Source organism: Phaseolus vulgaris, chromosome 5 (genome assembly GCF_051622355.1).
Source record: "Phaseolus vulgaris cultivar YP4 chromosome 5, ASM5162235v1, whole genome shotgun sequence".
NCBI lineage: Eukaryota > Viridiplantae > Streptophyta > Magnoliopsida > Fabales > Fabaceae > Phaseolus > Phaseolus vulgaris.
Window position 1 is genome coordinate 3,664,018 of NC_143502.1, and position 14,186 is coordinate 3,678,203.

The window sequence follows — 14,186 nt, forward strand, 5'->3', positions numbered from 1 at the left end:
TTGAACCATATATTTTCCGATTATTTTGTAGCATATTGTTGTTTGTATTTCTTTACTAATTAACGTATTCATAGTGGTGAGCTTGTTTGACATTAATCGATGTAAAGAGTTTTTAGCCATTGGATTTGTTTAGAAGAGGAAGCTTAGAATTTAGTGTAGTATGGTGATAGAAAGAAAAAGGCATAATTGGAAGCCAACCCACCAACCTAACAAAATGAATCAGAGTAGTAACAGAGGCAACACCAACCATAATAATAAAAGCAACAATAATAATAATAATAATAATAAAGAATAATAATAATAAAAAAAAGGAAAAAGACAGAGACATATGATTTGGATGATGCAGTGACAGGAACACGTCAGAAAGGTGTGAGAAAAGTAAGGGGCAGAGGGAAATTGCAACAGTAACAACGCGAAGAAAGGAGGAAGTTGGAGAAATTGGTAATTTGGGCCGCCAGAGTATGAAGGAAAGAGAAAGGGAAAGAAAGAAAAAGAAAAGAAAGAAATGTTTGATACGCGTCTCTATGAGGCCCATATTCCATTGCCATTACCGACCTCACAACTCATCGCAACACCTTCAAATCCCCCTCTCCTTTCTCTCGCTCCTCTTCGCAACCCATCCACCACAATCACAACCCTTTTCTCCTTTCTCTCTCCTTCTCTCTCTCTCTCTCTCTCTCTCTCTCTCTCTTTCTCTCCCTTTTTCTCTCATACGCAAAACCTAACTCTCTTTTCTTCTTCCTCCATGGCTCAGAAAACCGAAAACGAAGAAACCGAGTTCAAGGTTCCCGAAACTATTACTCTCTGCGTTAACAACTGCGGCGTCACCGGGAACCCCGCCACCAACAACATGTGCCAGAACTGCTTTACCGCTTTCACCGCCTCCACCGCCACAACCTCATCCGCCGCCTCTGCCGGAATCTCCTCGCCCTCCGCTAGATCCGTTGCTTCCGCGCGTCCTCAGAAGAGATCCTTCCCCGAAGAGCCTTCTTCGGCTGCAGATCCTCCCTCCTCCGACCAAAACGCGCCGTCCGAGGCCAAACGCGTCGTCAACCGCTGCTCCGGTTGCCGGCGGAAGGTTGGACTCACCGGATTCCGATGCCGGTGCGGCGACCTCTTCTGCGCGGAGCATCGGTACTCCGACCGCCACGACTGCAGTTACGACTACAAAGCCGCCGGAAGAGAAGCCATCGCCAGGGAGAATCCGGTGGTCAGAGCCGCCAAGATTGTTAAAGTCTGAAAGAAAGGAAAAAAACACAAAAAAGCAAGAGAAACCTGAAACGGAATCTCGTTCGTTGACCGGTTCCGCGCGATCATGGGTTTTCGGTTTTTTTTTTTTTTTCAGATTATATATATAGAGAAGCAAAAGAAAGTAGCAGGTTTAAGAGAGAGCGTGTGTGAGATTTAGAGAGAGATTGTTGCTGAAAAGATGAAGAAGAATTTATCTGAATTTCTCTTGTGTTCGATCAATCTCAGATCGTTTCATTTTTTTATTTTCCTCCTATTTTTACGCTTGTTTTCTCCCCTATTTGATCTTAAGATGATAAATTATTGTGATTTACCATAATTGTTTCCATTCTGGGGTCGTGGATCTGTTCCTTGCATGATTTCCATTCTCAGAAGAATATTGATTTTGCATTATTGCTCTCTGTTCGAAGTTGGATTCAAATTTTGAGATTGTTTCATTCGAAATTAATTTGCAACTGAAATCGATTTCATGATTAAGCTCGTGATCATGAAGATTTTGAACTTTTGAACCGAACCTAATTAGGTTCTTGAAAGCGTTGAATTTTCATGTTAGATGAATTGGTGGGCGATGATTATTTTTCTCAGAAACGAGACACGGCGTGGTGGAGTAATTCGGCGGTGTTCGTGGGGATATTGTGGTAATTTCCAGCTCTTTGAAAATGGAATTTTCGGTAATAGCGATAATTGAAAGTGGGGTGGGGTCCACGTGATTTGACGTGTGACGATATATTGGGTTGTGAGATAATGAGTTTGGGTGCGATATATCGCGGTTTTTTCTTTTATGAAAGTGACTGGTGCCTTATGTGACCCAATAGAGTATCGCCAGGTGTTTGCTGAATAAAGGTATGTGACGTATGACACAGACAATTTTTTTAGTTTTTTTTTCTCGAAAGGAATATTTTTTATTTAATAAAACGAATCTTGAAATTTTTTTTTTTTTTTTTTTCTTTTTTCTCTGGAGGAAGTATATTTATTTCGGATAAGGGGTTAGCGAATTGCCTTATTAGGTTCTGTATCCTTTAAGATATTCCGATCTTCTTTTTTTTTTTTTAGAATTTTTGAATTAGGCTTATTTGACCTAGGAAAAGGGATTATAAAAGAATATAAGTGACTCGGTTAATTTATATACACCATTATAGGAATACAATTTTTTTAGTTATCATTCAGTGTATCTTTTATTTATTATTTAATAATTTATTCTTTATTTATTAAGAAAAGATGTATTTTTTAATTATCTTTTTTATAGTTTTAAGAAAATATGTAATTATGTAATTACTCACTACTAATATTAACGCTTAATTTCTTTATTTGAAACAACTGAATCATATATTTTTAAATATTTTTAATAATTATATACACTTTTTTAAAACTATATTATTTAAATTAAAAACAGAATACACAACTGTAAGAGCACATGTGTTTCTGCTCGTCAATATAATAATAATATTAGAATATTAATCGTAAAACTATTGTGTTTGTTCACGATGAAAAGTCACCAGGAAACATTCTTCAATAGGTTTCGTCCATAAAACATTTTTCTTTTAAAAATTTATAACAAATGTGACTAGATAGTCTAGTTTCAATGTTTAATTTATTCTTAGTTTTTCAAGTTTAAAAGATGAAGTTAAAAGTGGATAAACTCAACTAAATCCCTTCACTAATATATATTCATGTTTATTTCAACTAGTGTTAAGATAATATAATATAGTTTTAATGTTTGACCATGCAAATACTTAATTTAAAAGTCTTTAATAAAATATTTTAATTTAAGTTCTCATACATTAGCTTTTTCTTATTGGGTTAGTGCAAACAATGATAACATGAAATATAGAAAGACTCAAGGAGAAGAGATTAATATACAATATTTTATATTGGTTCATCTGTTTCATAGACTACGTTTAGTTCATAATTAACCAACTAAGTTCAACTAGGTAGACTAATGTGGTGAAGTACACATAGAGTATTTTTTGGGCACAACCACTCATGACTAACTCCTTGAGTATTCTTGATAAAAGTCACTCCTAGTTTTACTGAGTATTCTTTGGGATCATAGTCACTCTTGGCTAACCCTTTGAGTATTCTTGCCTCAAGCAACTCCTGGATGAATTGAGTATTTTTTACTCAGGATGCTCTTAGCTAACACTAAGTATTCTTTGCTCAAGTCACTCCTAGCTAACCTTGAGTATTTTTTACACATAGCCTGAATGACCCATCAAGGAGTATTCTTTACTCAAGCCACTCTGAACTGAACCCGAGTATTCCTTGCCAAAGAGTCACTCCTGGCTAAGATCTAGATGTTTGGTATTTTAATAATCTATTGATGATTGGGTCTGACAACTAGAGAGGATTGTGCCTGACTACAAATATAATGGTTAAGCTTTCTCTCCAAGTTCAGATCATCCTGCTCTATCGGAAGGGTAACATCTTTCGATGTCTACAATAACTAGGCTCACTCTCTTAGGTAGCCGAATAAACACTCTAAGTGTTTTCCATAAGGTTTGTTTGGATCTTAGTATTTTAATCTTCATTGAACTCGAGGATCCTTTTATGAAGTAATGATGTGTGGTCTATCATCTGATCGACATTTTGTATCGTGCAACCTCTGCTCTATTGGTTTAGAGAAGTCTTTTTTGTTTGAGCAGCCTTGTAGCATCACATATCCTCTCATATGTATTTTCTTCTTTTGGATGAAATCCTTTCTGTAGACTCTTGAAGAAAGTAGTGGTTAGGCGGTCATTTATAATCTATATATGTTATTTTTGTGTCTGTCGAGTTTTAACATGATTTTCACATATGCAACTTCGATCTTTGTTCCTTTCGCTTCGTAACGTCCTTGATAATTGACAATGTTTATCTCCCTAGGTAGTATAGTATTTTGAACAAAATCATGATTGGCATGCATTCCGTACAAGGCAAATATAGTTGAAAATCATTTTGTATTAGGAAGTTGATGAAGAAAACAACTTTAGCTTGCGTCTCGAGAAATCTTTGATATTTGATTTTTGAACAAATTTCTTTGGAAAACATACATTCATTGCAAAGATAGAGTAAGCACATGGATATTTATTTTAGGTATGAGGTTTGCTTAATCTATGTGTATGGTTTGATGTTTGGTGCATGTTTCATTTGTTCTTTTGTGCGTCTTATCATACTTAAGAAAATATTATATAGTGTTGTATTGTTTGTCAGACAAAAAATTACGTCTTATATGAATTATCATTTTTATAGCATTATCTTTAAGACAAAGTGTGATGATATTTTATATTTGGTTGTTTTGAACCACTAATTAAAACCTTAGGGTGTTATACTTTTGCCTTAACACAATTGAATCATGACACTTAGGCTACTATGTTCTCAAGTAAAAAAAAATTATGTTTTGATTGTCAACTATAACTTTTGACTTAATGACAAACACTTGATCCAACATCCCTCATGAATATGATCCTATTGTGATATTAATGACCATGATAATCCACAATGTGCATGAGTCCTAATAGACCAAGGAAGCTCGAAAAATGTATTATTTTGGGATACATTTTTTGGCCTTTATATCTTGTGTAATTCCATTAAACTGTTTAAGGGAGTTTTCGTGGGTTTCTCAAAAGACCAAGTTGAAGTATAAAACTATGCTATACTAAGAATGAATTTTGGCATAGGTGGCATGAGAAAAAAACATTGATGGTTAAGTATATTGTGGTTAAAACTCATTTACCATACAACATCCTGTTAGGTCATCCATATTTGATAACCTTATACTCACATGTTCCAAGATTAAAACACCCAAGCTTATCTCTTGTACAAGTTGGTAAGCACATGAAATTAGGAAACCATTAATCATTTATCAAAGAAATATTAGAAACTAACCAATTGTGCTACTACAAAGGTAAGAAGTGTTCCTTGCCCAACCATAACAATGATTACATGGCTTATGTGCTAAAGAATTCACATATCAAATATTGTCACATGTTAATGGCTTCTCACATTTAATAGTGTGCCTTGATAAGATATTCTTACATTTAATATGGAAGTATTTTTGAACAGTTACGAAGGTTTCAAAATGTTTTACAAGAAAGAAAAGGGATGTGACATTTGGTTAGATTAGATAATATATGACATCTTCATAAGGATCCTAAGCCTCAACATAACATACCACTCAAAGACAAGGATTTTGTTTCGTATGGGATATTCTAATCTCCTCACCTCAAGTCTCGTAATCTTATAGCACTCGGAGCTAAGAGACTATGTACTCTCAAGGTTATTTTGATGTATCTACCACAAACCTTATTATCCTATACTACTCGGGATTGAGGGGTTGTGTATCCTCAAGGATATCCCAATCCCATTGGCTAAGAGTTATTGATAGTAGATAATTATTAAATTACGTTAAAAAAATTAAAAATGTCAAATTACTATAAATATGTCCTTATTCATTTAAGCCTATAGAAAGTAGGCTCACTCTATAAAATTATCGTGTTTTTTGCTTTATTTTTTCACTACTTAAACTCTCCCTTACGAGAGAGACTAGTACACTTTGCTACCAAGCCTCCCTATCCTCTTTTTGCATCATTTGGCAAGAGGGAGTGTAAAAAGTGATTTATCTTTTAACTCATTACTTTATTCTTATTTCTATATAAATTTTTCTATATTATTATTGTAGCATCCTGAATTTGGGAGGATCAACCATAAGTGACCAAACACTTGGTGAAATGGACACTTCATGATGGTATTGAGAAATATAAGGTTTAAGCGTCAGGTGAAGATACATTGCCTTCCACGCGATATGTTAGGCGTCTAGTTGTCACCCTTCATGCATTGTGTTTGTTGGTCATCGATCACCTTTTAGGAAATCAGTGTGTTGATCACAGGCGATCACCTCAGTCAAACCTTAAAACATTAGTGAAAATGAAAATTCTATTATCAAAATTTTGAGAATTAAGTAGTCAAATCCTTAAATTCTAGAACTCATTTTTCCATTACCATAAATCATCTTACTTCCTCAATCAATTTTCTATAATTAAAACTACCTATCATAAACATTTGAAAATCAACCTCTATAAATACAAAACATCCTAAATTCGAGGACATTTTGAACTTAGTGACTTAAAATGACTACTTTAACTAGAAAATTACTAATTATTGATTTTTTTTTGTGTTTGTTGGTCGTTTAGTGATAGTTTCGAAAGTTGTTATAGTCAGTTTTATATTAGAAAAAATTATTTTATGTATTGATGAATTTGTTTGGCCAAGATTTCCATCGATCCCATGCTACATGATTAAATCAAGTAAAATAAGTCTAATTCAATGACCAACCTAGCCTATAAAATAGATTGAACCAAACGGGAGAAACAATGACTTAAATTTAAGTGGGTTTTGGTTGGTTTGTTTAATCTACATCTTAAATAGGATTAGGGTAAGTCACTCTAAAAACAATAATTATAATTTACAAAAATAAAAATTATATTTTTGTATTAAAATGTATACGTATATTATAATTTATATATCAAATCATTCAGTATAAAAATTGTAAATAATTTTATTTGTGTGACTTAAATTAAAAAGATCCATATATTTTTTTTAAAACAACGCTTAAACATGTTTTGGTTTTGATTTGATTCTGAGATTAGTGTCTGTAAACTTACAATTTTTTGTAGAAAAAAATTATTAATGAGAACCCTCTTGTTTCAGTTTTATAGATGAAAAATAAATAAAATTTTACTCGTCTTTTTGTAGGAATTATTAAGCTTAGCAATGGGAAAATCGTTTTTTTTTAAATACAACATCGTTCGGTCTTAAGGAATTAAAATCTCTGATTAACACAACATCGATTATTTATGTAATAGAAACTATAAATTTCAAGTTTGAAGTTGATTGTCAAAATAAAACTGATATTAATTAAAATCAACATTAAAACCACCTAAAAAATGTTCAGAGCTTTTGTTTCTGTAAAATGAAATTATCAACAACTCATATAATTTAAAATAAAACTTGTTAATTTTGTTCTTAATAATTAAAAAGAAAATAGTATAGAAAAGTATAAATGATTGTGTTAAAAGTGAAGAACATTGGCAAGTTGGGCTACAATTTGCAGTTGCAACTATGCTGTCTGATAGCAGATAAAAGTTAGAAGTCACCTCGTAAAGGATGAAACATTTTGATAAAGAAATGATCACAGAATATCATTATCCAAACACTATGGGTGGTGGTTGATGACAGAGTGTCCAATACAATCCACATTGTTTAGTGGGTAAATCAATAATTTGATTCTTAAATACCTCAGATCATTTTTATTCATTTTTAAAATATGATGGCATGCAGTTAAATTTCATTATTCACTTCTATGAAATTATCTTCTTGTTAAAATGATTTTTTAAAAAATAATTTTGATGGTAAATTAGATATGATTTTATTATTAAATTGTAGTAGATTTGTATTTGTATAAATTTAAAAATTAAATCAAAATTTTCTTGTTCAAACATTATATTCATGTTATCTCATATATGTAAGAAGGTTTTTTTTTTTTTTATGAATATGGTGTAATTCAGTGCATATATTATGGGTATGGGTAAAAAGAGTTTATTATGAGGTTGAGAAAGTAGTATCTATCTAACTGACACGACTTTATATGAAGAAGTCGTACCATATGCATACGACTTCAATTCATATTTGATTCACGTGGAAGTCGTGTCACAATAAGATTATTTTAACTGAATTCGTATAACACAGAAGTCGTGCATGACTTGCACGATTTTGATTAATTTTAAATTTAAACCTTAAGTAAAGTCGTGCATGCAGGACACAAATTAAGTTTTACTGAATTTTTTTAAAATAAAATTGTTTGTTTCTTGTTTCTTTTAAATAGAAATAATTATTTCTCCATAGAACACTTGTTGATTTTTGTGCAACATGTTGTGTGGGAAAGTCTCATCTATTTCTTTCTCAATCCTCTTTAATTAGTTACAACCAACCTTTAAAACTTATTTTTATGATCTTTGGGAATCTTCTCATGTTTAATCTTTAGAGGAATATAATTACTATGTTTCTTTTGTTGATGCAAACAATAGATACACTTGGATTTATGATCTGAAGATCAAATATGAGACTTTACATACTTTTAAACAATAAAGCATCTATTGAGCTCCAATTAAACCAGAAAATTAAAGAAGTTCAAATAGACTGGGGAGGGGTGAATTTAGACCTTTTACTCAATATCTTACCTATTTTGAAATTTATAATCATCTTATTTGTCCTCACACACATCATCAAAATGGTGTTATAGAACGTAAATGTTGTCATATTGTTGAATGGTTCTTACTCTTCTTTTTTCAAGCTTATCTTCATATGATCTTTCAGGATCATGTTTCTCATATTGTTGTTTATTTTATTAACATGCTTCCTTGTTCCGCTTTCCCTCATTTTATCCTTTATTCTACTATTTTCCAAAAAAAATCCTAACTATAGCTTCTTTAAAAAATTTGGTTTGTAATCCACAAACTCGACCTTATAATACCAATAAACTACAATACCTATACATTCTTAGGTTATTCCTCATGTCACAAATGTTATAAGTGTCTTAATTTAAATGGCAAGATCTTTATTTCTAAAGATGTTGTATTTGATGAAAATGCTTTTCCTTTTTTCACTCAAATACAAACCCCTTTGATGCCTTGTTCTCCCTTTCATATACTTCCTCTTGGAATTATTCCATTTGTTATTGACTTTCCAATTCAACATATTACTCATGAATCACCTACTGTTGTTCTTTCTCCTATTTCCATTGCGTTTAATCCTTCTATAAAACCTAATCCTACTGACCTTGTTGTTTCATCATCCCCTAGACCCATTCATCCTATGCAAACCTATTCAAAATAATGTCAAGCCTCGACGTTATCCTACTTTACTTCTCATAGTTGCAAAACCATCCACTGTACAACAAGCCTTGCCCCTCTTTGGAAAAAATTCATGCAAGATGAATATGATGCTTGATTGGCTAATAATACATGGTATCTCACCTCTCTTCCTATTGGACAAACTGCTATTGGTTATAAATGGATGTTCATAATTAAAGAAAATTCATATGGTACTATTAACAAGTACAAATTCCATCCAATAACTAAAAGGTTTCATCATAAATTTGGGTGTGAATATTTAAAGACTTTTTCACTAAATGTGGAGCTTATTACATTTAAGATTATTGTCACTTAAGATCTTACAAACAACTGGTTTATTCAACATATTAATATCAATATTTTTTTTTAAATTGCATCTTAGAAGAAGATATTTACATGACTCAACCACCTGGTTTTGAGTTCATAAATTTCACTCTTGGTTGTAAACTTTAGAGGTCTATATATAAGTTAAAACATGCCCCTAAAGCATGGTATGAAAGGTTTACCACTACTTTTGTTGGTTTTGATTTTATTCAAAGCAAGTGTATTTCCTCTTTGTTGATACTTAAATCTGATGCAATTTGTCTTTGTTTTTTCATCTATGTAGATGATATAATTTTCACATACTCCTTTTCCACACTGTTGCAATATGTCATATCTAGATTGAAGTTAGTCTTCGCTCTCAAGTAACTTGGTGATCTTGAATACCTTTTGGGTATTGAAGTAATGTCTCTCTAACGCTTCCTTCTCAAACGAAATATATCCGTGAACTACTTGACAAGGAAAAAAAGTTAGCCTATGCTCTGTATCGATCAATTCTTGGTGCTTTGCAATATATAACATTAACTAGATCTGAAATTCGTTATAGTGTTAATAAAGTTTGTCAATTCATGGCACAACCCTTATTAGAACATAGGAAAGTTGTCAAACACATACTTCATTATCTTAAAGGCACAATCTCCTATGGTTTACATCTTTAGCTTGCATATACTCTTGATAGTTATAGTTTATCTGTCTATTATGATGTAGATTAAGCCTCTGATATTGATGATAGAAGATCCAGTTCTGGTTCTTGTATCTTATTTGGACCTAATTTAATCAAGTGTTGAGGCGAAATAAAGAAGTCTTTCCATCATTGCATCTAAAATTTTATGGTTGCAATATCTTCCTAAAGAGTTAAAGATTAACTTTGTTACACCAATCATTTATTGTGATCAAAACACTTTTGCTTTAAGTCATAATCTAGTTTTACACTCTAGAGAGACATTTTTTTTTTTTTTGTAAAAAATTGTTGGAACATTAATTAATCATTACTGACCATTTTGTGGGTGATCAAATTGCTCACATTCTTACCAAACCTTTCTCCTATGTTCCATTCTCTTACTTACTTCAACATTCAATGTTATTATTGTTTATTTTTAATAAGACTCAATACTATTGTTTATTTTCAATAATCTTGACTATTAGGTATATCAACTTTGTGTTATATTGTTTAGTCTTTATTTTAACTATGTGCATGTATTATGCATATAAATGTATATTGTTGAACCCCTTTACAAAGAAAGAATCCATTCAATTCTCAAATTTTCTCTCTGCGTATCACTTTCTTTCTTTGCAAATCTGTTTCCTCTATCCTATGGAGATCACTTCCTATCCTGAACTATAATTTTTTAATTAGTTTAGTCTTATTTTGATCAGTTTTAAAAAATTAAATAAAAATAAAGTAAAATATATATTTTTGAAACTTAAGTTATATTATTAACTTTATCTTCTAAGTATAAGATTTTAATATATAAATAAATATAAATTGTAATACGTAAATTTTAAAAAAGTAATACTAATTTAAAAGAATTAAGAAATCCAAGTTATCTACACTTAAGTTATGTATATAGTAGAATTATTTTCTTATATCAAATTTAATAAGGTATAATGGGAAACGAATCATATTCAAGTTTTGTATTAATTTTCATGATGGAAAACATATCCTTTTTTGAAAATGTTTAAACCTGAACTAATATTTCACATAATGAGTTAGCTAGATTGAATTGAATTTTTATGAAAAAATTCTTTGAATAAAATTTTTCCTTTGCCAAAATTATAAATTGAGGTAGACCATTTTCGAAAGAAATTTAATTTATGGGAAGAAAAAGAGACACATTAAAAGTGGTTTTGTGACTTTAGGTAAATATATGAAATGAAGGACACCCACTTGGGCAAGGTATTCTATTTTGTCCTTCCATTGCAATCAAAGGTCACCCACCGATGAAATTAAAAATAATAAAGGGTACCCCACGAAAAGGGTGCCCAGATTGCAACCCAAGAATAAGACGTGGAGTGTATTGCAAAATACTAAAAATACCAAAATACGACGTATGCAGTACGTAACACGCAATTTTTTCTTCTCTTTTTGTCATAGAATTAAATATAGCTCGATTGTGCGGTAATTGTAGGTAATATATATATATATATATATATATATATATATTATCATAGTAGGACTTATAGTATGAAAGTTAATATTAGAATAAGTTAAAGAAATGTATTACACCAAAAGGTTCATTAAATTAAATTTGACATTTTTAGCAATTTAAATAAACTTTTAATGAGTTTTTTCAATCAATATTCTTGTTGTTGAACTTTCATAATGTGAAGAAATTAGCATAAAAAAGACCTCTTTCTCCCTTCTGAGCATTAAAAAAAGGATATGGTAGAATAAAAGTTTGATATTTTATCTATAATGTAAGAAAATGATATAATAATAATAGAAACATGAAGAAAATTATAAAAACACAAACAACTTAAACTTTTAGAAGACTAATGATATAAAAAATGAAATCGAAAGAGACTAGTATGCAACTATACAAGTAGATCCCTTTTATTAATATTTATTTTTAATTCGAAGCCTCCACCATGTGTGGCTTGTGTCATTTTCATCAAGATGAATTCCATAGTGCATTTATTGCTCATCCTATAAATTTTATACTTTATCAAACTTATTTGCAAAGTTTGCTCAAAGGGCATGAACAATTTCTCAAGCTTTCTCAAAACTTATCTTTTTGTTGGTTCTTCCATCTATCAATTTTTATTAGCTCTATTTGAAACATGTTACATCATTCCAAAATAAATTTCACTTAATTGAGTTTTTTTTTTTTCTATAAAAACTTTCATATTAAACACTTAATTGACTTTTGAGTGAATGAATCCTTGCTTCATTCTAATGTTGACATAAAAGCCTTCACCAGATCATGGTATAAGCATCCATTCATCTAAATGAAGATTTCAACCCAAGTAAATAGAACTAGTTGATGTTAAGATATTGGTGAGTAATCAACCTTTTGTCTTTCCATTCATTTTGTACAACATCCTCACAACAAGATCTGAAATTCAGCAATCCCTCCAAATTTATTGCTCTTATATATATTTGGATACTTTTTTTACATATACAAATATGATTAGCCAAAACTAGTAAAAGGTTTATAAAATAGATTCAATAAACCTTCTAAAAAGAACTTTTACATATACATGACTTTAACAACCACAAAAAAAAATAGAACAATGATTTCTTGGCAGTAGATAAACCTAAAATACAAGTAAGCAAATTGTTTTTGATACTTAACTTATTATAAATTATGGTGAAGTCTAATGTACTTTAATATGTTTAACATATGTATAAGGTAGAGGAATAATTTGTGATGAAAATACCATATTATCATTAGACTTGGAGGAGAAAAAGTAAAAAACAAAATAGAATATTATTATAAAGTAGTATCCTGCAATATCATATACATGTAACCACTATGATATAATACAACATAATCATTTATGTTTTTTTTTTTAACGTAAAAAGATAAATATCTCTTTTACTTTTTATTTTATATTAATTTCTTTATTGATAAAAGAAAAAAATAACTTATTTATAAAGACTTATTGTTGAGAAGTGTGAGATAGACCATACATCACAAATACTCTCTATGAGTTTGCATGTCTCATCACGTGGGAAAGATCAAGTGGTTTTCTTTTTACCATGACACGTTTCTCTCAATTTATGCATTAGATAAATATATTGAGATTTTTTTTTTCAACTTATAAAATTATATGGTAATATATTTTTTTACTAATTACAATTTTAGTTGTTGTGACGTATATCAACAATATTCTTTGTATGATTTTCAAAAAATAGCATATATTTTATAATTTTATGTTAATAAGACTCTTTTAATTTTTTTTAAAAGACTTTACAGTCTGTTATTCACTGAAAAATTTAATGAAAATCAAAATTTTCATATCTTACTTTTAAATCAAAAGAGTCATTAAGTCAGAAATAAAACCTACCAACTATTTTCAATAGTTTCCAGATCATACTTCTCAATCCAAAGAATCATTAAATCAGAAATAATACCAACAAAAATGTATAATTTATATTCCACTCAATAGCAAAAAGCATGTTAAAAAAACGTTTCATTATCTTGGCCGGAAAGAGTTCTATGAGCATGTTTTGTAGTTCTCGGTTAGAATATTGGAAAGGTATTTGTCAAAGGTTTTTTTTGACAATTAAGTTAGTATTCGGTTTATAACAATTGAGTGTAATAAATGCATATTTTGGTATGATGATCAATTTATTTATAGAGATGAATTAGACTTTTATATTTTATGAGTGTATTACGGATGTTGCAGTTAACCTTATGATACAATGTATGATTTTGTCTCTAATAATTCTTTTAATCTTGTTTTTAGGATGTAAGAGTGAGGTTTAGTCAATGTAGTTATTTGTGGTTGAGGGGTCTCGACTCCATATTATTAGAATTATTATATTTTTCATATAGATGTATATAGAAAGTATATCAATGTAAATAAGGGAATAGTTTGTTGTAATTGTTGATAGATAAGCATATCTTACAGAGTAGCAAATTATATGGACCATATCTCTCAAATATGATTTTATATAAACAATATACAAAAAATATATTTTCCATAATATTTGATATGGTATCAAAGTCATTTAGAGCTTATCCTTGTGAGTGTTTGTTGGGCTTATTAAGTCATCTGCTTTTG

General features: G+C 30.3%; 1 protein-coding gene across 1 annotated transcript; it reads left to right on the forward strand.

The window, feature by feature from the left end:
* Positions 1 to 530: 530 nt before the first annotated feature.
* On the forward strand, positions 531 to 1,470 carry LOC137834877 (zinc finger A20 and AN1 domain-containing stress-associated protein 5). Its single transcript, XM_068643104.2, has one exon. It carries the CDS (start codon positions 746 to 748, stop codon positions 1,238 to 1,240), a length of 495 nt encoding a protein of 164 aa, XP_068499205.1. The 5' UTR covers positions 531 to 745; the 3' UTR covers positions 1,241 to 1,470.
* Positions 1,471 to 14,186: the final 12,716 nt, after the last annotated feature.